The sequence below is a fragment of the Haematobia irritans genome, chromosome 5 (assembly GCF_050003625.1).
Source record: "Haematobia irritans isolate KBUSLIRL chromosome 5, ASM5000362v1, whole genome shotgun sequence".
In the NCBI taxonomy this organism is placed as follows: Eukaryota; Metazoa; Arthropoda; class Insecta; order Diptera; family Muscidae; genus Haematobia; species Haematobia irritans.
Genome location: NC_134401.1, coordinates 117,980,354 through 118,006,598, shown reverse-complemented (window position 1 = coordinate 118,006,598; position 26,245 = coordinate 117,980,354). Strand labels below are relative to the sequence as shown.

At 28.2% G+C, this 26,245-nt stretch overlaps 1 protein-coding gene across 2 annotated transcripts in view; it reads left to right on the top strand.

Annotated features, from left to right (window-relative positions):
- The window catches only part of tud (tudor domain containing protein), a 52,307-nt gene extending 40,676 nt beyond the window's left edge, over nucleotides 1-11,631 (top strand). For both annotated transcript variants that reach the window (XM_075310751.1, XM_075310752.1), the window contains exons 8-10: nucleotides 24-270; nucleotides 3,512-3,711; nucleotides 3,776-11,631. In XM_075310751.1, coding sequence (XP_075166866.1) covers nucleotides 24-270; nucleotides 3,512-3,711; nucleotides 3,776-7,650 — 4,322 coding nt within the window. In that variant the 3' untranslated portion in view covers nucleotides 7,651-11,631. The remainder of the gene's footprint in view (nucleotides 1-23; nucleotides 271-3,511; nucleotides 3,712-3,775) is intronic.
- The last annotated feature ends 14,614 nt before the right edge of the window (nucleotides 11,632-26,245 follow it).

The following is a 26,245-nucleotide window of genomic DNA, read 5'->3' as shown; positions in this document are numbered from 1 at the left end:
GTTTTTTTTTCTTCTTTTTACAGAACTACGTTTGGATTTATTGGCTGGCCAACAAATACGTGCTAAAATATCTTATATCAAAGATATGCTTAATTTTAAAATTCAAATACCTTTTTATGGCTGTGATAATATGAAACACATTGAGGTTTTGTGTTCCTATGACGATGTACGTTTTGTTAAATCCAATCAGGATGTGGCCAAGAAATTTAAACAGTTCTATGTTGGCAAATCGTGTGTTTTGAATGTCAAAGATGTCAATGATAATAAAGTGTAAGTATATAATCCCAAGGAAAAAGATGTAAGGGGGAAATAAATCCGTATATGAATACTCGTTTCAGCGCCACCTATATGTGAAAAAATGAATTATATAATGAATACAAAATTTTTTGACATAAATTTTAATTAAACACACAAAAAAAATATTTTTTGTCTTCAATCACGAAATTAATTGAAATGTCTTCAACCACAGAAATGATAGTATCAATTAAAAAATTAATTGACAGTCAATTAAATTAAATTATACTATTAATTTTAGTGATTGAATTTTGTTTCAATTAAAAAAAAAATGTTGATTCAATTAAATTTTTAATAGAATATTTTTTTTAGAATGCCCCAATTTTTTGCCAGCTAATTAAATATTCAATGTTAACGATACAAAAGCAAGAAAACTAAACAAGAAAAAAATTCAGTGTATCCTGCAAAGCCTCATGAACAGCTAAAAGCTTCCTGATTTAATGAAGACCGCCTAAAGGCGGGATTGGGCATTAGAGGGTTAAATTGGAAAAATTTTTTTGAAATATTTTTCTGTGAATATAAACAGAAACGAAGATCAGTGCCTCCACTTTTTCCAGGCCATATATTGAGACCCACAAACACATTTTGCAATATCCGTTTTTATACCCTGCGCCACACTGTGGAACAGGGTATTATAAGTTAGTGCATATGTTTGTAACACCCAGAAGGAGACGAGATAGACACATGGTGTCTTTGGCAATAATGCTCAGGATGGGTCCCGGAGTCGATATAACCATGTCCGTCTGTCCGTCCGTCTGTCTTTGAACACATTTTTGTGATCAAAGTCTAGGTCGCAATTTAAGTCCAATCGCTTTCAAATTTTGCACATGTTCCTAATTTGGGTCAGAATAGAACCCTATTGATTTTGGAAGAAATCGGTTCAGATTTAGATATAGCTCCCATATATATCTTTTGCCCGATATGCACTAATATGGACCCAGCAGCCAGAGTTTTACCCCAATTTGGTTGAAATTTTGCACTAGGAGTACAAATAGTAGTGTAGTTAAGTGTGCCAAATTTTAGTGAAATCGGTTCAGTTTTGGATATATCCCCCATATATAGCTTTCGCCCGATTTACACTCATATGACCACAGAGGCCAATTTTTTGCTCCGATTTAGTTGAAATTTTGCACAGCGAGTAGAATTAGCATTGTAGCTATGCGTGCCAAATTTGGTTGAAATCGGTTCAGATTTAGATATAGCTCCCATATATATGTTTTTCTGATTTCGACAAAAATTGTCAAAATACGAACATTTTCCTTCCATTTGTAAAATCGCCACTGCTTAGTCGAAAAGTTGTAAAAATGACTAATTTCCCTAAACTTCTAATACATATATATCGAGCGATAAATCATAAATAAACTTTTGCGAAGTTTCCTTAAAATTGCTTCAGATTTAAATGTTTCCCATATTTTTTACTAACATTGTGTTCCACCCTAGTGCATTAGCCGACTTAAATTTTGAGTCTATAGATTTTGTAGAAGTCTATCAAATTCTGTCCAGATCGAGTTATATTTAAATGTATGTATTTGGGGCAAACCTTTATATATAGCCCCCAACACATTTGACGGATGTGATATGGTATCGAAAATTTAGATCTACAAAGTGGTGCAGGGTATAATATAGTCGGCCCCACCCGACTTTAGACTTTCCCTACTTGTTTTACCATAGAATAGAGGACCAAAAGACCTATCTTTCACATATAAATCTGGAACTCCACCTTTTTCCATTTGGCCACAGTTGGTCACATTCTCTCGAGGAGCAGTACCTCCATTTTGTTTCGAGGTCATATATTGAGACTACTGAACACATTTTGGAATATGCGTTTTTACCATCCGATAGAGGAACGAACGATATATCTTTCCTTTTTTTCCCATTTAGCCACAGTGGTCATATTTCTCTCGAGGAGCAGTGACCCCACTTTTTGCCGGCCATATGTTGAGTCTCACAAATACATTTTGGAATAAGCGTTTTTACCATCGTATAAAGGACCAAAAGGTCTATCTTTCACATATAAATCTGCAATCCCATCTGTTTCTATTTGGCCACAGTTGCCACATTTTTCTTGAGGAGCAGTGCCTCTACTTCTACTACTCCCAAACACAGACCTATCTTTCAAATAGAAATCTAGAACACCCACCTTTTTGGAATATGCGTTTTTACCATAAGATAGAGCACCAAAAGATCTATCTTTCACAAATAAATCTAGAACACTCACATTTTTCCATTTGGTCACAGTGGTCACATATCTCTCGAGGAGCAATGCCTCTACTTATTTCCAAGCCATATATTGAGACTCGCAAACACATTTTGGAATATGAGTTTTTACGATCGGATAGAGGACCAAAAGATCTATATTTCACATATAAATCTGTAATCCCATCTTTTTCTATTTGGTCACAGTAGTCACATTTCTCTCGAGGAACAGTGCCTCTACGATTTTACCATCGGATAGAACACCAAAAGATCTATCTTTCAAATATAAATCTAGAACACTCACATTTTTCCATTTGGTCACAGTGGTCACATATCTCTCGAGGAGCAATGCCTCTACTTATTTCCAAGCCATATATTGAGACTCGCAAACACATTTTGGAATATGAGTTTTTATGATCGGATAGAGGACCAAAAGATCTATATTTCACATATAAATCTAGAACACCCATCTTTTTCCATTTGGGCACAGTGGTCACAAATCTCCCGAGGAACAGTGCCTCCACTTTTTTCCAGGCCATATATTGAGAAACCCAAACACATTTTGGAATATGCGTACCATACCCCATAGGATAAAGCACATATAAATCTGGAACCCTATAATTTTCCGTTTGGCCACAGTAGTCACATTTCTTTTGAGGAGCATTGCCTCAATTTTGTTTCGAGCCCATATATTGAGACTCTTAAACATATTATGCCATATCCGTTTTTACCATCGGATAGAGGAATAAAAGATGTATCTTTCACATATAAATCTGGAACCCCATCTTTTTCCATTTGGCCACAGTGGAGACATTCCTTTCTGTTTGTATACAGCGATCCGGAAGATTTTTGGCAATTTTTTGTTTCAGTTTATTTTTGGTTAAAATTTGTCTTTTCTATCTCATTGGGCCGTGTTTTAGAAAAGATGTAAATATTAGAATCTTGTTTAAATTTTTATAAAATGTGGGTCGTCGATTTTAGTTAATTTTTAAAATACTATTTGTTTTTATTTTCCTTGCAGGCTTCATCTACGACCTTTGTTGCCCCTGCTGAAAGAAGATATACCCTGGTATATTTGCACCACACCCATACTTTTGGAGACTTTTAAAATACGTGTTGTTTTTGTACCATCCGCGTATAGAGTATACGGGCAAATTGTGGCAATAGAAATGGAAATGGCTCAGCTTTTGGATGATATGTACAATCACTATGAAAATGAAGGTATTTTTGCAAATATTTCATATATTTTCTATGATTCCCAACTTTCATTCCATTCTTCTCTAAGGTCTTCCATTGCAATCTTTTGAAACCGAAAAGATTTGTGCTGCCAAAGGTAGCGATGGTAATTGGTATCGTGGACGTATTGTAAGTAATAAAACTCCTGAGGGCCCCGTTGAGGTTTACTACATCGATTATGGTAATACTGAAACTGTGGAGAAGAATAATCTCAAGCAATTGGATGAGAAATTTTATGCAAACAGGAATGCTTATGGTTTGGAAATAAATTTACCCCTGAAGACATTATCGGCTGAGGCACAACATAAACAAAAGGGTAAAAAATCAGGAAACAATGCAAATACTGGCTCTGCAGCCAACAATGAGACGGACATAGCTGTAATAAATCAATTGACCAGCTTAACTTTAGACCAAGAGATTACAGTCAAGTGTTTGGAAGTCAAGAATAATCACTTAATTGCAGAACTTATAATGGCAGATGGACAAAATATGATTGACATATTGAAGGAGCAGAAATTGATCAAATCTCGTGATTTGGATTATATGCGCAAGTTGTTGGAGAAAGAGAAACCAAATCAATTGGAATATATAGAATGTGTCGATCTAACCATTGAGGATGAAGAAGATGAGTTATCATCTTCGGCAATGTCTTCGAGTGATAAAGGTGGTAAGAAATCCAAGACAGCTTCACCCAAGAAAAAGAAGGCTGCAGGCAAAGAAACAGAAAGCGAGAAAGATAAGGCAGTGACCACTAAAGCTGAAGAAAAGAGCGTTAAAAAGGAGAAATCACAGATATCAATAGAAGTACCTCGTAAAGCCAATAAACCTGAAGAAATTCCTAAAGCCGAACCCATTGAAAAGAATGTGGAAAAGGAAGCTCCACCTAAATCGCCTACTAAAGAACCAGTAGCCATTGTAGAGGAGCCAGTTAAAGAACCTGTACCCGAACCTGTTGTAGATCCCTTCGCCGATTGGGAACATGCCGTTTTGGCTCATTGTGATAATCCAGCACAATTTTTCATTCATCCAATGGATAAGGTTAAGGAATTACAAAAACTCCAGGAAAATCTACAAATTGTTGCCAGCTCTTTGCCACCACTAATGCGTGTTATTAATGGAGCCCTTTGCATATCCATGTATTCCGTGGATAAACAATGGTACCGGGCAAAAATCTTGGATGCTGAATTAATGGTTTTACAGTTTATCGATTTCGGTAACACCGACTGTGTGACCGATACCACAGATCTAAAGGAAATGCTTTGTTTCCCCGATGTCGAACCTTTATGCATTGCTTGTGCTTTGCCAATCAGACCCAATTCCACTTTGGATTGGCAAGATGCTGCCAATGGCATATTCAACGATTCGTATAACAAGGTCTTGAACTATGAATTCATAACACATGGTGGAAAGTCAAAGAAGAGTTATGTAAATCTTTTCATTGATGGGGTCAATATCACCGAAAATCTCATACAAAATGGATATGCCAAGCCTTTGGAGTCGGTGGAATCAGGATTGTTGTGTTATATCTCCCATGTCAATGGCATCGCAGATTTCTACATACAATACGAAAAGGATTCAAAATGTTTGGAATTAATTGAAATCTATTTGGCAGACAATGAAAATCTAAAGAAACTGGAGAAATTCGAGAAATATAAGATTGTGGCTGCCCTCTTTCCTGACGATGAAATGTGGTATAGGGCCAAGTTATTGAAGCAGGTTGGTGATGGTTATGAGGTGTTATTCATCGATTATGGTAATACAAGTATTAGTCCAGAGTGTCGTGAAATATCTAAGGAAATCGCTGAATTACCACCATTATCAAAGAAATGTGCTCTAGAGGTACCCGAAGGCTGTAAATGTTGGTCCGAATCGGCAGAGCAGAAGTTTATGGAAATTGCAGCTACGGGAGAGACAATTTTCAGTGTTGAACTAAGAGAACCTGCCAAAGATCATGCCCTTGTACATCTTCTCATTGATGGCCAAAACATCAATGACGAATTGGAAGAGTTGTGTGAGAAAAAACCTGAAATAATATCCGATGTAATGGTGATGAGTTCCAGTTTTAATACCTCCAGTCTTCAGACATCGGTATGTGAGATAGAATGTCTACATGCCTATATTTCGCATGTCAATTCTCCATGTGATTTTTATGTACAATTTGCTAGTGATTCTGAACGTTTGGAGGATATGACCCAGACTATAAATTCTACCCATATGGAAGTATTGGAAAATCCCAGCAAGGATCAGCTATGTGCTGCAGTTTATTCCGAAGATAATTCTTTGTATAGAGCTCGAATCTTGGAGTGTTTACCGGAGAAGCAATATCGTGTACTCTTTATTGATTTTGGTAATGAGGCTGTAACCACTGAACTTAAGGCATTACCCCAAGATTTGCTTAATATCCAACAATTGGCCAAACACTGTCAATTGGAGAATTATTCGAAATTTTTACAATTTGGATCGATAGCCACGGAAATATTTAACAATCTAATAAATCAATGGGAAGGTCAAGCTCGTGTGGGTATAATTAATGAATCAGAGGCAAAAAATACTCCAGCTATTGTAAAGGTTTTGGCTTTGAATACTTCGGATAATCTATGTGATTTGTTGAACAAACAATTGGGTCTGGATCGTAACACGCAGACTGTAGTGACTCAAGAATCATCATCGCCATCTGCCACGATGACAGAAGAAGAATTACTAAAGGCCTCCAAGATCTGTTTAATAACCCATGCCATATCGCCTTCACATTTTTATATACAACTAAAATCGAGTCTACCCAAAATGGAACAATTGGCAAAATCTTTGAATGTCTCGAAAATTAAGGCGGAATGCAATGTCATAAAACAAGCCGAGCTTCAAAACGTATGCATAGCCTATGCCCCTGAAGATAATTGCTATTATAGAGGTCGTATTGAAAAAATCTTGGCTGCTGATAATGGCTATGAGGTATTCCTATTGGACTATGGCAATACCATAACCACAACAGAGATACGTGAAATGTCTGAAGATTTAAGAACCATACCCTCAATGGCCTTGAAATGTCAACTGAATGTAATACCCGCAAATGTTAGTGAATCGGTGTTGGAAGAACGTTTTGCCACATTACTCGAAAGTCATTTTGGTGATTACTTTGACATTGAAGAACATGAAGTGAATGGGGAAGAACGTCTTCATACGGTGAAATTGCAAGTAAACTACAAAGATTTGGCTGAAGAATTAAAGAAGGCTGTCGAAAGCACTGATGTAAATATCGAGGAAGCTTTCTCACCACTACCCGAATTACATGATTGTAGCATAATTCATGTGAATTCACCACAATCATTCTTTGTGCAAATGTCCAAAGATGTGACCGCATTGGAGAAAGTTACTGATATTCTATTGGATGCTGAGACGGCATTTGAACCATTTACCGATTTAACCATTGGAGATTTGTGTGCAGCAGAATTTCCCGAAGATGGGGCATATTACAGGGCCGAAATCGTATCGTGTCTAGATGATAATAAATGTGAAGTTCATTACATAGATTTTGGCAATAATTCTGTAACCGATAAATTCCGTAAATTGCCCGAAGATTTAATGAAATTTGAACGTTATAGCAAACATTGTTCATTGGACTCCACCTGTCCCCAAACAGTAGAGGTGCAACAACAATTCTCCCACTTTGTTGATATGCGTTTCTCCGAAACATTCCAATTAGAATTTTTAAAATCAAGTGAATCTTTGAATATAGTTCGTTTGTTTTATCAGGATAAGAATATAATAAATGAGATACAGAATTTAATCAAAAATGGTGGTGGTGGTGGTGGTATCACAAGCAATGACAACAGCAGTGGTTTGGGAACCCTTACAGCAAATGGTTTTGAACCAGATCAGGCCACAACATTAGAAACTCAAACTAATGGTGAAGAAGAAGAACATTAGTAAAACAAAAAGTGGAGCAAATAAAAACAAATGAAATAAACAAATGTCTTTTGCATAAAATGCAAAGAAATGAAAAATGAAACCTTATTGTGTTTCCCCAGGGCCGCCCAGGCTCTCCAGAAGAAAGAGCAAGAAGAGAAATATCTTCGAAGAAACACAAAAAGGAAAAATTGAAACACAAGAGAATCTATAATGATATATTTGAGACAAACAAAAAATGCTATAATGATATGAGAAAAGAATTAAAATGGCGTTTTAAGGATTTTGCAGAATTTTGTGAAATTCCGGTGAGTTTTTTTTTTTATGGTTTTAAAACCAATATGTGATGAATGGAGACAGTACTTTTGAAGAACATGTACTCCAAAGCGATTATTTGTAAATGTTTGATGATTATAATAATTTTTGTAAATTTTTTCTAAAAGAATCTTATATATATCAACTGTGGTCTAATGGGGCAATGTGAAGCCAATAAATTTATAGGCCTTTGAATAAGAGAAGTTTTTTCAATGGATATTTTCTTTTAGAAAACTATAAATGTTTTTTTTTTTTTTTTTTTATAAATGGTACAGGAACTAAAATATTATAAAATGAAAATGTATTTATTTTACATTTATCGAAGTTAATCTTCCACATGAAATTTGTGAATTATCTCGAGACATTTTTCTTTTAAATATATAGAAGCAATTTTCGAAATCTTTATTTTTTTGTATGGAAAATACATAAATAAAAAAATAAACAATAGAAATAAAATAAAATAATAGTAAATAATAAAAATAAAATAATAAGTAATAAAAAAATAAAATACGAAATTTGTGAATGTCTCGACATTTCTCTTTTAAATATAGAGGCAATTTTCGAAGCCTTTTGTATGGAAAATAAATAAATAAATGGAATAATAATAAAAATTAAATAATAAAATTACAATAATAAATAATAAAAAAAATAAATACATTTTTCTATATTTTTTCTATTTTTTAAGTGTGGAAATATATAGAAGCAATTTTCGAAACCTTTATGTTTTGTATGGAAAATAATTAAATAAATCAAATAATAATAAATAATAAAAATAAAATAATAATAAATAATAAAAATAAAATACTAATAAATAATAAAAATAAAATAAAATAATAAATAATAAAAATAAATAAATAATAAAAAAATAAATAAATAATAAAAAAAATAAATAAATACATTTTTCTATATTTTTCTATTTTCTAAGTGTGGAAATATATAGAAGGAATTTTCGAAACCTTTATGTTTTGTATGGAAAATAATTAAATACATAAAATAATAAATAATAAAAATAAAATAATAATAAATATATCTCGACATTTCTCTTTTTAAATATAGAGGCAATTTTCGAAGCCTTTTGTATGGAAAATATATAAATAAATGAAATAATAATAAAAATTAAATAATAAAATTACAATAATAAATAATAAAAAAATAAATAAATTTTCTATATTTTTTCTATTTTCTAAGTGTGGAAATATATAGAAGCAATTTTCGAAACCTTTATGTTTTGTATGGAAAATAATTAAATAAATCAAATAATAATAAATAATAAAAATAAAATAATAATAAATAATAAAAATAAAATACTAATAAATAATAAAAATAAAATAAAATAATAATAAAAAATATAAATAATAAAAAAATAAATAAATTTTTCTATATTTTTCTATTTTCTAAGTGTGGAAATATATAGAAGGAATTTTCGAAACCTTTATGTTTTGTATGGAAACAAACAAATAAAATAATAATAAATAATAAAAATAAAATAATAATAAATAATAAAAATAAAATAATAATAAATAATAAAAATAAAATAATAATAAAATAAATTTTTCTATAATTTTCTACTTTTTAAGTGTGGAAATAAAGCCTGAGAATTTATTTTTTCAAATTCTACAAAAATTTTAATTATATATTTTTTGAATAAATCGTAATATTTCACCAGAGATAATTTTTTTATTTAGCAGAAAATATCCTGTTAAAATTGTTTTTATTTTTTTTTATTTTACATATAAATTATGACTTATGTGAACTTTTAAATCGAAATTTCGAATCTTATAGATTTGTTTTAATATTTTTGCCTTATAATTTTCCTCATATTTCATACTAAAAAATAATAACATTAATAAAGGTTTCCAAATTGTTTTTATAAAAAAAAGAAAAACGACACAAGATAATCAAAAATCTATTATGCTTCCAAGATATGACAGCAATAAGACTAAAAAAATATATATGAAAAGAGAAGATATAATTAATTCTCTTTTATAATGACAAACGCAAAAAAGAGAAATAGAGATATATAGAACAAGAGAAGGGACAAATTTAAATATGCCGCCTAAAACTATACTCTAAAATTCGATACAAAATACAAACAAAGAAGAGAAAATTTACAGAAGAAGAAAAAATAGCAGAAATTGCTTATAAGATGAAAAAGCTTGTGAATAACATCTAAAAATTTTCTTCTTATTTGTAAAAAAAAAAATATGTGTGATAGATAAAATTGAAAGATATATGAAAATGATTTCTTGGAAGTATTTTTGTGAAAAATAACTTCTTTTCTTTCTAATTCTTAGTGAAACAAAACGATATTTATAAATAAAAAGCCTATTTATATGAGGTTACGGTTATAGAGGATGCCTATACAAATCAATGAAACGAAAAACAAATTAAACTGAAAATAAAAAAATATCTAGCCATAAGAAATGATACATATTTTAATTTTTTTTTTTTATATAAAAAATATGTGTATTTGTACCTATATTAAAAAAATAAAAAATAATTGAAAGAAGCAGCTAATATTTATGTAGTAAAACTACTGCTTTCTCTTTGGTAGTCTAAAAAGAAAACAACAAAATTTTCGAAATTCTATTGACAAGACCTATAAAACAAAACCCAATTGTAAAACATTGTAAACATTTCTTAAAGAAATTGATTGAAGTATTAATTTAACAAGAGAAGTAAAACCATTTATTTTGGGTTTATTAAACCTGTTTATCTCTACACAGGGAAATTAACATTTTTATTGTTGATTTTTATAAAGTAAATATTAAATAAAAAAACAAGTACTAAACGAACGATATAATTTAATAAAACGATTGTAAATTAAAATGAATGTGCTCATTTTTTTTACAAAAAAACAAAAAAAAAAACAACTACAACTAAACCAACAAATCACACACTTTTTTAAAAAGTTCTAATTGCTCATAGAGAAATACAAAAAAAAAAAAGAAAACTATAACTAAAAGTTTTTAAACATTATAACTATCTGTTTTGCAATATCTAATTTCTGTTAACAAGGTTGATGAATTTAGTCTTACGAACATTTATGTTAAGTTTTTATTTTTATAAAACAAGCTATTGAATTGATTGTTTATAATTGAATTTTTGTTTTAATTATTTTATAATTTTCTTTTTTTTACAATTAACAACATTTGCATACTATAAAACTATAAATGTGAACTATTATTTATTTTAATTATTAGTTAGTAAAATTTTTCTATTAAACAAAAATCAAAACTAATAGAGCTTCATATGTGTCATATACTGACGCTGTAAGCAAAACAATATTCTTTGTTTTCCCCAAAAAATCTCCCAAAAATACACAGATGTACTAACTTCCAACAAAAATATAAATATACGAATAAAATATGTGAAAAAATAAATATAAAACTAATGTCTTCTATTACTTTTTAAAATTTTTTATTTTTGCCTTTGCATTATATTAAAACAAAAATGCATATATATACAACAACAGAAACCATATATTCATATATAATGATAACAACTAACATGTTATATAAACACCTATATATACAAAATCAATTGTATGGAAAAAGCAAAAGGTATATATATATATAAAATGAAGAAGCCAAAAAAAATCCAATAGAAAAGAAATCCTACAAAAAAATGTAAAAATAAATTTTTGAAAAAAGCAATAAAAAGTCCCCAACATTAAAACTAAAAAAATGTGTGTTTTCTCAAAAGGTTATAATTCTCTGGTAAGTGATAATAGGTATTTGGATAATTTTTCGGTCAAACACTTTTATATAAAGTACACTCATGGAATAAAGTCTGCTAAAACAGACTAAAGTAAAGTGCGTAGGTTTTAAAATGGTGGCCCAAACATATTGTTAAGAACCAAACACATTTTTTGTATATTCCTGTCTTATTTCACGTCTTCGAAAATTTGAAGAAAATTTTACCAAAAGTCTACTATATTTAAAAAATCCTTTTTTGAAAATGTTGCGGTCAGTATGAAAACGATGTTATTTTTTTTTTTTCTTTTAAAGAAATGTTTTATTATTTTAGTTAAGAAGTTTATTTCAGTATTTGCATGATCTCTCCTATTAGCGTAATTTTTTTGAGTGTACAAATATCCCTAGAAATATAAATGTGTCGAGTTTTAAATGTTTTAATTAATTTAATTTATATTTAAAAAGATATTGAATTTATTGAAATTTTCTCAAAAATTTAATTCTATAAAAAAATTTTCTCTAAATTTTATTTCTATAGAAAATTTTGTCAATTTTTTTCTATAGAAAATTTTCTCAAAATTTTATTTCTATAGAAAAATTTCTCAAAATTTTATTTCTATAGAAAATTTTCTCAAAATTTTATTTCTATAGAAAATTTTTTCAAAATTTTATTTCTATAGAAAATTTTGTCAAAATTTTATTTCTACAGAAAATTTTGTTAAAATTTTATTTCTATAGAAAATTTTGTCAACATTTTATTTTATTTTATTTCTATAGAAAATTTTATTTCTATAGAAAATTTTGTTAAAATTTTATTTCTATAGAAAATTTTGTAAAAATTTTATTTCTATAGAAAATTTTCTCAAAATTTTATTTCTATAGAAATTTTTCTCAAAATTTTTTTTCTATATAAAATTTTTTTTCTATAGAAAATTTTATTTCTATAGAAAATTTTCTCAAAAATTTATTTCTATAGAAAATTTTCTCAAAATTTCATTTCTATAGAAAATTTTGTCAACATGTTATTTCTATAGAAATTTTTTTCAAATTTTTTTTTTTCTATAGAAAATTTTCTCAAAATTTTATTTCTATAGAAAATTTTCTCAAAATTTTATTTCTATAGAAAAATTTCTCAAAATTTTATTTCTATAGAAAATTTTCTCAAAATTTTATTTCTATAGAAAATGTTGTCAAAATTTTATTTCTATAGAAAATTTTGTAAAAAATTTATTTCTATAAAAAATTTTGTAAAAATTTTATTTGTATAGAAAATTTTGTAAAAATTTTATTTCTATAGAAAAATTTGTCAAAATTTTATTGCTGTAGAAAATTTTCTCAAAATTTTATTTCTACAGAAAATTTTATTTCTATAGAAAATTTTGTCAAAATTTTGTTTCTATCGAAAATTTTCTCAAAATTTTATTTTTATAGAAAATTTTGTCAAAATTTTATTTCTGTAGAAAATTTTGTCAAAATGTTGTTTCTGTGGAAAATGTCAAAATTTTATTTCTATAGAAAAGTTTCTCAAAATTTTATTTCTATAGAAAAGTTTCTCATTTCGAAAACTGAAATAGGAATGTTGGATAGGAATATTTTTCAAAATCTACAAAACAGTATCAAATCGATCATTTTTGGTAGAATTCTACAACTATTGCAATACCTTTAAAAGTTCATAAATGCAATCTGCAAACATCATTTTATTTGAGAAATATTCCAATTTTTTAGCTAGTACAAGACTCAGAAAAGAAAACTCTTCTTTCCTTTCCGTTTAGTTTTTTGTTTTCTTTTTAATTTGTGGCACGAAAAAATTGTAGTCCAAAGCGTAATTTCGAGATATACGCCAGGAAATATTAGAAGACGTAACGAACACGTGTGTTCCAGAACAGATTCGATTATATTATGTATTTTTGGACATGGTTGTTAGAGGGCATATACTAACATCAAGTACCAAATTTCAACCGGATCGGACTAAATTTCTTCTTCTAGAGGCTCCATAAATCAAATCTGGGGATCGGTTTTTATGGGGGCTATACTGAAAAAACAGTGAACCCACCAGGAAGAAAACTTTGGGTTAATTTTAGAAAATTTTAACTAAACAGTATTACAAACGCTGGCATCATGCCGATATCACAAAAATAAGTAAATATTTTTCGACAAATTCAAGAAAAATTATTAGACATAAATAATTTTTTTCACTTGTTGAAGAAAATTTTGTAGTCTGAAGGAAAAAATTGGAGTTAAAAATTGCAAGAATGTCTTTAGTGACATACGAAGTTCATGATGGACGTAAAATTTACAAATTTAAAGAAATAATGAACTATTTACGAATTTAGTAAATCTTTATGCTTAATTTGTGTATAATTTTTTTCGCATTTTTTAGTTAATTTAACTAACGTACGCAAAAAATTATTAGAGTAAAGAAAACTTTCTCCAAACATAATAATTCCATGAACTAAAATAAAATTAAATTGGCTTTAGTGAAATAGAGAGTTCACTTTTTTTTGAGTGTATATATAATTATGGACCGTTATGGACCAATTTTTGTATGGTTCTTAGAGGGCATATACTCACATCGCACACCAAATTGCAACCGGATTAGATGAAATTTTCTTTTCCAAGAGGCTCCGGAAATTAAATCTGGGAAACGGTTTATAAGGGCCCTATATATAACTATGAATCGCCATCGACCAATTTTTGAACGGTTGTTACAGTGCTATAGTTACATCGCGTATGAAATTTCAACCGGATCGAACTAAATTTTCTCTTCCAAGAGGTTACTACTTGTATAAAGTTTCAAGTTGACAGCTTGTATCAATCGCAAATTAGCGTAATTTCAACGGACAGAGATCGCTAGATGAACTCAGTATTTCACCTCGACTCAGAATGAAAATACTTAATGGAGTCCAAGACCTATATATCGATAGGTTACAAACGGAATGACCCTGTCATACCCATTCTATGGCAGTTTATAGGGAATCGAGTTTAACAAATAGCAGTTTTTTTTTTATTTCAGCAAACAGTGACTGCTTTCAATTTCTCAGCAGACTTTCTTCTGTTTTAGCAATTTTTTGCCAATATCCATTAATATTTATCTTGTGTTAAAGTTCTACAAAACTAATATTTCTGTATGAAATGAAGGTAACATCATGAATTTTACCTTTCTTCCCACTACTGTGGGATCATATCATTTTTTATTGATTGAAAAAAAGAAAATATTAATGGTGACATTAAAATGCATTTTCAATGTTGTGTTTACAATAATATTTTATGAAAAAAATGCCTATTGATTAGCAATGACATAAAAATCTCAATCTTTTTATTGATATGAAAATATAAATATATTTATATTTGTATATATACAAACTAGAACTTTGCAAATTCATTTCATTGAACAATGAAGAAACACATGTTCCATTCCACAATTTACACTGCAATAAAAATAATAGAAAAGATTTTCCAATATAAATATAAATTAGAATGATGCGATATTGGTGTTCACTGAAGGACTTTTTGTTTTAATGAGAAAAGAAAATGAGTTGCACGATACCAACTCAGCAGAATGCGCTGGGTGGGTCAGCAGTTCGTCGTAGCCCATAAAAAGTGAACCCTCTAGGGCACTAAAGCGAATTGAATTCTATTTTAGTTCATGGAAATTATTATGTTTTAGTTAAAATTTCTCCAATATGAGAAAGTTTCCTTGCAAATGGGTGCAAGTTATTTCTATTGAAAGTTATACTAACTACATCATTTCTCTAAGTGTATATATTGTGTGAGGTTTGGTATGTTATAATTTATATTGTTTGAAAAGACCATCAACCGAAAATCCATAGGAAAATAGCATCATAAAAAATCCATCACCAGGTAGTTGCCCTTTTTTCTTTTACAAAAGCATAAAGAAAGGTTTTACACCAAACAACCACCACCACATAAACAAATACCATGACTTTGTGCCACATGCAACAGATGAAAAGATGCTGCATCACCAAACAGAATCTATGAGGTTACACTGCCCACACAGGTAGTTGACCTTTCACAGATGCCTACAAATAGAAATCCAGAAAATTTAAATTCGTGTCAAAATGTATTTAAGAAACATTAGCTGAATTACTACCTCTTTCTATTGGATTTGATCATTGTAATGGTGTTTAATCTGCTCATAAGGCTGTAGGGTTGAGTTGTAGGACGACAAAGAAATGATGGTCATTTAACAAAATTTATAACAATTAGTTGGGATTACTATTTATAATCTAGCTTCTGGAGTAATTTAGAGAACCTTAGGATATTATTGCATTATCTACACTGTTGCCACAGTTGGTAGAATTCTACCAAAAATTGTAAATTTTTTTACTTTTCGGCAAACTGGTAGAATTCTCGATGCTTTGGTAGATTTTGCAAAATATATTTTTGAAATAAAATTTTGACAAGAACTTCTATAGAAATACAATTCTGAGAAAATTGTCTATAGAAATAAACAAATTGAGAAAAATTTCTATAGAAATAAAATTTTGAGAAAATTTTCTGTAGAAAAAAAATGTTGACAAAATTTTCTATAGAAATAAAATTTGAGAAAATTTTCTATAGAAATAAAATTTTGACAAAATTTTCTATACAGATAAAATTTTAAGAAAATTTTCTATAGAAATAATATTTTTGAAATAAAATTTTGACAAGAACTTCTACAGAAATACAATTTTGAGAAAATTTTCTATAGAAATAAAAATTTGAGAAGAATTTCTATAGAAATAAATTTTTGAGAAAATTTTCTATGGAAATAAAATTTTCTATAGAAATAAAATTTGGACAAAATTTTCTATAGAAATAAAAATTTTCTATAGAAATAAATTTTTGACAAAATTTTCTATAGAAATAAAAGTTGAGAAAATTTTCTATAGAAATGAAATTTTCTATAGAAATATAATTTTATTTAGAAATAAAATTTGGACAAAATTTTCTGTAGAAAAAAAAAATGTTGACAAAATTTTCTATAGAAATAAAATTTGAGAATATTTTCTATAGAAATAAAATTTTGACAAAATTTTCTATAGAAATAACATTTTTGAAATAAAATTTTGACTAGAACTTCTACAGAAATACAATTTTGAGAAAATTTTCTATAGAAATAAAAATTTGAGAAGAATTTCTATAGAAATAAATTTTTGAGAAAATTTTCTATAGAAATAAAATTTTCTATAGAAATAAAATTTTGACAAAATTTTCTATAGAAATAAAAATTTTCTATAGAAATAAATTTTTGACAAAATTTTCTATAGAAATAACATTTTGACAAAATTTTCTATAGAAATAAAAGTTGAGAAAATTTTCTATAGAAATAAAATTTGGACAACATTTTCTATAGAAATAAAAGTTGAGAAAATTTTCTATAGAAATAAAATTTTGACAAAATTTTCTATAGAAATAAAATTTTTACAAAATTCTCTATAGAAATAATTGAAGTAAAATTTTGAAAAAAATTTTCTATGGAAATAAAATTTTGAAAAAAAAAATCTAAAGAAATACAATTTTTTATAAAATTTTCTATAGAAATAAAATTTTCTATAGAAATAAAATTTTTACAAAATTTTCTACAGAAATAAAATTTTGACACAATTTTCTATAGAAATAAAATTTTGACAAATTTTTCTATAGAAATACAATTTTAAGAAAATTTTCTATAGAAATAACATTTTGACAAAATTTTCTATAGAAATAACATTTTGACAACATTTTCTATAAAAATAAAATTTGTACAAAATTGTCTATAGAAATTCTATAGAAATAAAATTTTGAAAAAAAAAATCTAAAGAAATAAAATATTTTATAAAAATTTCTATAGAAATACAATTTTGTCAAAATTTTATTTCTATCGAACATTTTCTATAGAAAAAAATTTTAACAAAAGTTTCTACATAAATAAAATTAAAAAAAAAAAAATCTGAAGAAAAAAAAGTTTTGACAAAATTTTCTATAGAAATAAAATTTTGAGAAAATGTTCTATAGAAATAAAATATTGAGAAAATTTTCAATGGAAATAAAATTTTGAGAACATTTTCTGTAGAAATAAAATTTTGACAAAATTTTCTATAGAAATAAAATTTTGAGAAAAATTTCTATAGAAATAAAATTTTGAAAAATTTTTCTATAGAAATTATGTTTTGAGAAAATTTTCTATAGAAATAAAATTTTGAAAAAATTTTCTATAGAAAAAAAAATTTTGACAAAATTTTCTATAGAAATAAAATTTTGGTAACATTTTCTATAGAAATAAAATTTTGACAAAATTTTATACAGAAATAAAATTTTGACACAATTTTCTATAGAAATAAAATTTTGACAAAATTTGCTATAGAAATAAAATTTTGAGAAAATTTTCTATAGAAATAAAATATTGAGAAAATTTTCAATAGAAATAAAATTTTGAGAACATTTTCTGTAGAAATAAAATTTTGACAAAATTTTCTACAGAAATAAAATTTTGATAAAATTTTCTACAGCAATACAATTTTGACACAATTTTCTATAGAAATAAAATATTGAGAAAATTTTCAATAGAAATAAAATTTTGAGAACATTTTCTGTAGAAATAAAATTTTGACAAAATTTTCTATAGAAACAAAATTTTCTATAGAAATAAAATTTTGAGAAAATGTTCTATAGAAATAAAATTTTGAAAAAATTTTCTATAGAAATTAAGTTTTGAGAAAAATTTCTATAGAAATAAAATTTTGACAAAAGTTTTCTTTAGAAATAAAATTTTGATAACATTTTCTATAGAAATAAAATTTTGATAACATTTTCTATAGAAATAAAATTTTGACAAAATTTTCTACAGAAATAAAATTTTGATAAAATTTTCTACAGAAATACAATTTTGACACAATTTTCTATAGAAATAAAATATTGAGAAAATTTTCAATAGAAATAAAATTTTGAGAAAAATTTCTATAGAAATAAAATTTTGAGAAAATTTTCTATATTTTCTATTTATATTTTTATTATTTCAAAAATTGAAACATTAGCTGAATTACTACCTCTTTCTATTGGATTTGATCATTGTAGTGGTATTTAATCTGCTCATAAGGATGTAGGGTTGAGTTGTAGAGCGACAAAGGAATTATGCCCATTTAACAAAATTTGTAACAATTGTTTGTGATTTCTATATATAATCTGGCTTCTGGAGTAATTTAGAGAACCTTCTGATATTATTGCATTATCTACACGGTTGCAAAATTTTTAGAATACTACCAAAAATGGTAGATTTTCTTACTTTTCGGTAAACTGGTAGAAGAAATACAATTTTGAGAACATTTTCTATAGAAATAAACATTTGAGAAAAATTTCTATAGAAATAAACATTTGAGAAAATTTTCTATAGAAAAAAAAATGTTGACAAAATTTTCTATAGAAATAAAGTTTGGACAAAATTTTCTATAGAAATAAAATTTGAGAAAATTTTATATAGAAATAAAATTTTCACAAAATTTTCTATAGAAATACAATTTTAAGAAAATTTATATTTATTTATAAGATTTTGACAAAATTTTCTATAGAAATAAAATTTTGACAAAATTTTCTGTAAAATTAAATTTTTACAAAATTGTCTATAGAAATAATTGAAGTAAATTTTTGAAAAAAAATTTTTCTATGGAAATAAAATTAAAAAAAAAAAATCTAAAGAAATACAATTTTTTATACAATTTTCTATAGAAATATAATTTTGACAGCATTTTCTATAGTAATAAAATATTGAGAAAATTTTCTATATAAATAAAATTTTGAGAACATTTTCTGTAGAAATAAAATTTTGACAAAATTTTATATAGAAACAAAATTTTCTATAGAAATAAAATTTTGACAAAATGTTCTATTGAAATAAATTTTTAACAAAATTTTCTATTGAAATAACGTTTTGAGAAAATTTTCTATAGAAATAAAATTTTGACAAGATTTTCTATTGAAATAAAATTTTGACAAAGTTTTCTATAGAAATAAAATTTTGATAAAATTTTGACAAAATTTTCTATAGAAATAAAATTTTGACAAAATTTCCTACAGAAATAAAATGTTGACACAATTTTCTATAGAAAAAAAATTTTGACAAAATTTTCTATAGAAATAAAATTTTGAGAAAATTGTGTATAGAAATAAAATTTTGAGAAAATTGTGTATAGAAATAAAATTTTGACAAAATTATGTATGGAAATAAAATTTTGAGAAAATTTTCTATATCTTCTATTTATATTTTTATTATTTAAAAAATTGAAAAATTCAAAGTGGACTTTTCGACAAAATTTGGCAAAGTCGGCTTTTCCAATTATCGAAAATTGGAAAAGTATTTTTTTCAACTTTGAAAAACACGGAAAAGTAGTTTTTCCACTTTGGGAATAACGACTCCTATTTGTGCGATTATAGAAAAGTCGATCATTATATTTTTTATTATATTAAAATAAGTGTTTTCATTAACAAAGACAGCATTAGCAAAACATATAATTCTGACTAATCGAACCATATTGTGGCTTTTTGAATATGCCGTTCTAAATTCCATGTGATAATCACTTCAGTTTAAAGAAACCAAGTAAGCAAATAGGTGTTAAATGAGATTGAATTGGTTATCGGTTCCATTCAATAATACCCTATATTAGAAATAAGGGGTTCAGTTAAATCATCTGTAGTCTAAAGATGAAGCCCAAAGAAATTCGTATCAGAGTTGCGTTTTCCACAGGAATGGTGTGGTAGCAGAGTATCGAATCGAAGAAGAGATAAACATTTTAACACATTTCCCCAGAATCCCAAAATACATGAACCAAAAATAGACAACTAATGCATCGCCTCTTAAATATTACGACATTTATGACCTTGACAATTACTGTCTTTGTAGGAAAATCTGATACTTTTACAAAATTCCCAATAGCTGATAATGATGTGTGCTGTCAATACACACCGGAAGAGATGAGTGTATTTATGATTACATAGCATCCAACAGAAGATGCAAACATTATCTCTCTACTAGGAGAGTGTAGAGTGCATGTTTAATGCTAATGAAAATATAACGTGCTACAGTTATTAGCACTTCTCTTACTTACTCACCCACACACACACACATGGTGATATATACTCTTATAAGAGCATCAAAAGAATAAAATGTAAACAACAACAATTGTGTGACAAAATGACGAGTTACCAAAGAAGATACTTTTATTTTTGTTTTCGATTATCATCTATTTCGTCACTCTTCATTTTCAGATGATGAATGAAAACAAAAACAACGGCTGTAATGATAGTCATACTTGGTAGTCTTGTTGTTGCTGCTGTTTATTTACATTCAAGTGCTGCTGACTCAAAAAAAGTTGTAATCAGTCGGCAAATGTTCACTCTTAAATCGTATGGCAAAACAGTTGAGAACAACAACAAATATAAGTGTATTTTGTTGTTAAGAAAAAATAGCGAAAACAATGCAATGTAATGATTAACGACAATTTGTTAATGGAAAATTATGTGTATGAATTGTACAATGAAGATGTAATAGCCTTACAAATGTTCCTTGAGCTGAGCACAGTGGGCACAAAAAGATTTTTATTCGGAAAATAGTTCATGCATCATTAGAAATAATTGTGAATCCATAGATATACAGGTTGGTTGATAAGTCCCCGGTCTGACACATAGATGGCGTCGCTAGTATTAAATCCATATTATTTTTATATAGTACCAACCTTCAAATGACTCGTGACAAATTTGACGTCTGTAAGTCAATTAGTTTGTGAGAAAATTGTGAATTATTGTGAAAAAATTGAAAAAACGGAATTTCGTGTTTTGATAAAATACTGTTTTCTGAAGGGAAAAATACGGTGGAAGCAAAAACTTGGCTTGATAATGAGTTTCCGGACTCTGCCCCAGGGAAATCAACAACAATTGATTGGTATGCAAAATTCAAGCGTGGTGAAATGAGCACGGAGGACGGTGAACGCAGTGGTTGCCCAAAAGGGGTGGTTACCGACGAAAACATCAAAAAAATCCACAAAATGATTTTGAATGACCGTAAAATGAAGTTGATCGAGATAGCAGAGGCCTTAAAGATATCAAAGGAACGTGTTGGTCATCAATCAATTGATCATTCATCAATATTTGGATATGCGGAAGCTCTGTGCAAAATGGGTGCCGCGCGAGCTCACATTTGACCAAAAACAAGAACGTGTTGATGATTCTGAGCGGTGTTTGCAGCTGTTAACTCGTAATACACCCGAGTTTTTCCGTCGATGTGTGACAATGGATGAAACATGGCTCCATCACTACACTCCTGAGTCCAATCGACAGTCGGCTGAGTGGACAGCGACCGGTGAACCGTCTCCGAAGCGTGGAAAGACTCAAAAGTCCGCTGGCAAAGTAATGGCCTCTGTTTTTTGGGATGCGCATGGTATAATTTTTATCGATTATCTTGAGGAGGGGAAAACCCATCAACAGTGACTATTATATGGCGTTATTGGAGCGTTTGAAGGTCGAAATTGGGGCAAAACGGCCCCATATGAAGAAGAAAAAAGTGTTGTTCCACCAAGACAACGCACCGTGCCACAAGTCATTGAGAACGATGGCAAAAATTCATGAATTGGGCTTCGAATTGCTTCCCCACCCACCGTATTCTCCAGATCTGGCCCAGCGACCTTTTCTTGTTCTCAGACCTCAAAAGGATGCTCGCAGGGAAAAAAATTGGCTGCAATGAAGAGGTGATCGCCGAAACTGAGGCCTATTTTGAGGCAAAACCGAAGGAGTACTACCAAAATGGTATCAAAAAATTGGAAGGTCGTTATAATCGTTGTATCGCTCTTGAAGGGAACTATGATGAATAATAAAAACGAATTTTGACAAAAAAATGTGTTTTTCTTTGTTAGACCGGGGACTTATCAGCCAACCTGTTAATTGTGAACAGAGAACAGAAGTTGTCAATGTGCATAAATAACTGATGAGAATAATGCAAAAGGGGACACTAAATCCAATTTAAGTTTATTTTAGTTCATGGAAACTATTATATTTTAGTTAAAATTTCCCCAAAATGAAAAAGATTAATTTATTTATTAGTTTTTTCATTTAGCTAAAGTTAAAAAAGAAAAATACACTTTTTTTAGTATACACCAAAAAAAGAAAAAAAAATCAATTCACCATGAAAATAAATATAGGTTTATTTCAGAAAATTTTAGCTAAACTAGTTGCGCAACATCTTACAAATAACTTGATACTTTTTGTCAAATTAAACAAAATTTATTAAAAATAATAATTTTTTGCAGTCGTTTAAGAAAATTTCATATCTTGAAGGAAAAAATTGGTTAAAATATCTTAAGCGCCGTACGAAGTACCAGACAGGTACAATATAGGTAAAATTTATTCATTTGAGAGACTTATGAACTCAATTTATGCAAAAATCTTCTATTTTAGGTTAGGTGGCAGCCCGATGTATCAGGCTCACTTAGACTATTCAGTCCATTGTGATACCACATTGGTGAACTTCTCTCTTATCACTGGGTGCTGCCCGATTCCGTGTTAAGCTCAATGACAAGGTACCTCCTTTTTATAGCCGAGTCCGAACGGCGTTCCACATAGCAGTGAAACCACTTAGAGAAGCTTTGAAACCCTCAGAAATGTCAACAGCATTACTGAGGTGGGATAATCCACCGCTGAAAAATTTTTGGTGTTCGGTCGAAGCAGGAATTGAACCCACGACCTTGTGTATGCAAGGCGGGCATGCTAACCATTGCACCACGGTGGCTCCCAATTTCTATTTTAGGAAAATATGAACTATTTTATTTTTTAGTGAATTTGTGTTCTAATTTTGTATACAAGTTTTTTTCTTATTTTTAGTTCACGTCATTAAAGTAAGCAAAAAATTATTAAAATAAGGAACCTTTACACTGGGCAAAATTTAACTAAAACAACAAATTTTCAAAACTAAAATAAAGGTAAGTTTGGCATTAGCGCTACCTTTTTTGAGTGTACGAAATTACAATCAGGACGTCTAACGACTCTAAATATTTTATTTAAATAGTTTTTGTTTATTTTTTTAATTAATTATCTCTCAAAATACTGGAAATGCAAACAAAATATATATATTTTTTAAAAATGGTTGTCGATACGAAGGGTTGCCAAGTTCGTACACGCTCACAAAAAATCGCTTCTGTAACATATACTCCCAAACATATTTTGCTTCAAGCATATACATTTTTGGGTATTGCCCAAACATTTATATGTTTGATCTCTTCCAATATATAATATGTTTGAAAGCATATTGGTCTAAACAATATATGTTTGGGTAGTCGAAGTTCCAAACATTTTGTATTTTTGCATCCAAATTCAATAATGTTGTCTTCCAAAAAACAATATGTTATTATGTGAACATATAATATGTTTGGAAGCATTTTGCACCCAAAAATATTATATGCTTAAAAAAATTCTCTCAAACAATATTGTGCTCAAAATTTTATTTATTTATTTATATATTTACAATCATAATGAATTATGAAAATAAAAAGGTAATATAGGTGCTAACAACATAGGTTTTCGACCTGAATGCTCAAAATTTTGTTTCTGCCCAATTGTATATTCCCCCACATCTTTCTCACTTCCACCAGATTTTTTAGTTCTTAGCACCTTTTTCTGTAATACAAACATTGTAGAAGAAACTATTCAATTGTATGATTTTTTTTTAATTTTAATTTTACCTTTTGCCGGACGGGGATTCGAACAGCGGACCACACAGTTTGTTTAGCTTAGTTTAGCTGATCAATTGCCCAAGGAAAAATAAAATGTTAATTTTGTAATAACAAGCAACAACCACCAACTTAATTCAATATCGCTCCCTGTTAAATAACGCTCCAAGCTACTAAACACATATATGTTTATAGGCTATTTCTAAATTAATATATGTTTGCATCCAAGCATATTATATTTACAAACATTTTATGTCCCAAACATAATATGTTCTAACATATTAACATATATGTCCCAAACATGTTATGCTAGTTTATGAACATTATATGCTTGCACTCAAAAATATTGTGTTTAAAAATTTGTGTTCCAAACATATAATGTTTATAGCCAAACATATGAAAAACAGTCTTTTTCATCCGTGTAGTGCTATATTTGTCTACATACGAAAATTCTATATGTGACCAAAAATATGCCTATCTTGAAGTTTGTATGTAGTTAAGGACATTTTTTATTAATCTAACTAAACCTTTTTGTATAATAATTGTGGCTATTAAATTATCTTTAACTTGTTGAAAAATATTTCCTTATTTCTATCATATCGTCGTTTATCTTATAGTTTAGAGAAAACTTTGTAAATTTTCTAAACCAAAGAGCCAAGAAAAAAAATCTTTCATGTTAAGATACCCATTTTTACGTCAAAACTTCATCAATATTTGGGCAAGGAAAAAAAATTATATCAGAGAAACGCATTCGTGAATTAAGGACAAGAAATATTTGGCATCAGGACAATATTATTTCAATGCAGCTTAAACACCTAAATTTTCACCAAATCTTTGTATATCGAACCATAATTGCCTAACGCCTTGTTGATAGTCCAAAAAAAACTGAAAAACACCCGCAATGGTTCGGTGCACAGAATTTCAGTAGTTAAACTAACGCTAAATTTAACTTATTTTTATTGGAAAAAAATTATTTGCTAGTAGTTAAATTTTATTATTTTTTTCGAAATTTTCTACAGGTACAGGTATAAAGTTCAATGACCGTACACATAAGTTCAATATGAACTAAAGAAAATGAAGATTTTCGTACAATTCCCAAAAATAGTAAGAATGAACTACTGTATGGTTAAAATGATGATGATTTGGCGCCAATGATTTTCTTCTTTACATTTAGATCATTTTTTCTTCTATCAGAGGATGTAATTTCGTGAACTGCAGTTAAAAAGTACAACAGGGTATTAAATTTTCCTGGTTTTAACAACGCCATGTGGAAATCTCAAAATGTGGAGTAAAATTTAGTTCAATTGTCGTGCGAGGTAGTTCATTCTTCCTATAAAACAGTTCACTTTTTTTCGGTGTGAGAGAATGTTCGAATTCAACGAAATATATCACGTGTTTTTATAAATAAACTGTAATAAACTAAATATCATGTACACAAAAAAAATCTATATTATGAAAGAAAAAATGAACTACATCTTGCGAAAATTGAAATTAATTTTTGAGATTTCCATAATGCATTGTTTAAATAACGACAATTTACTGAAATTTTTGGATGTTTAACTACCATTTACAAAATTGTTTCTTTTCATAAAATAAAAACTGAACCAAATGTAAATAAAAAATCATTGGAGACAAATCATCACAATATTAACTACGCTTTAGTTTATTCTTATTATTTTTGAGATCTATACGAAAAATGTCTTCGACATTGAACTTTTGTACGGTAATTGAAATGTATAACCATGTTTAGTTTATAATATTTTTGAGACAAACTTAGAATAAAGAAAAATTTCATTGGGCTGGGGTAAAAATAAACTAAAACATAATATATTTTTTTTTCAATAAACATAAGTTAATTCAGTTAGCAACAGACTTTTCTTTCTGTTAAATTTTTATTTTGAGAAAAATTTCATTGGG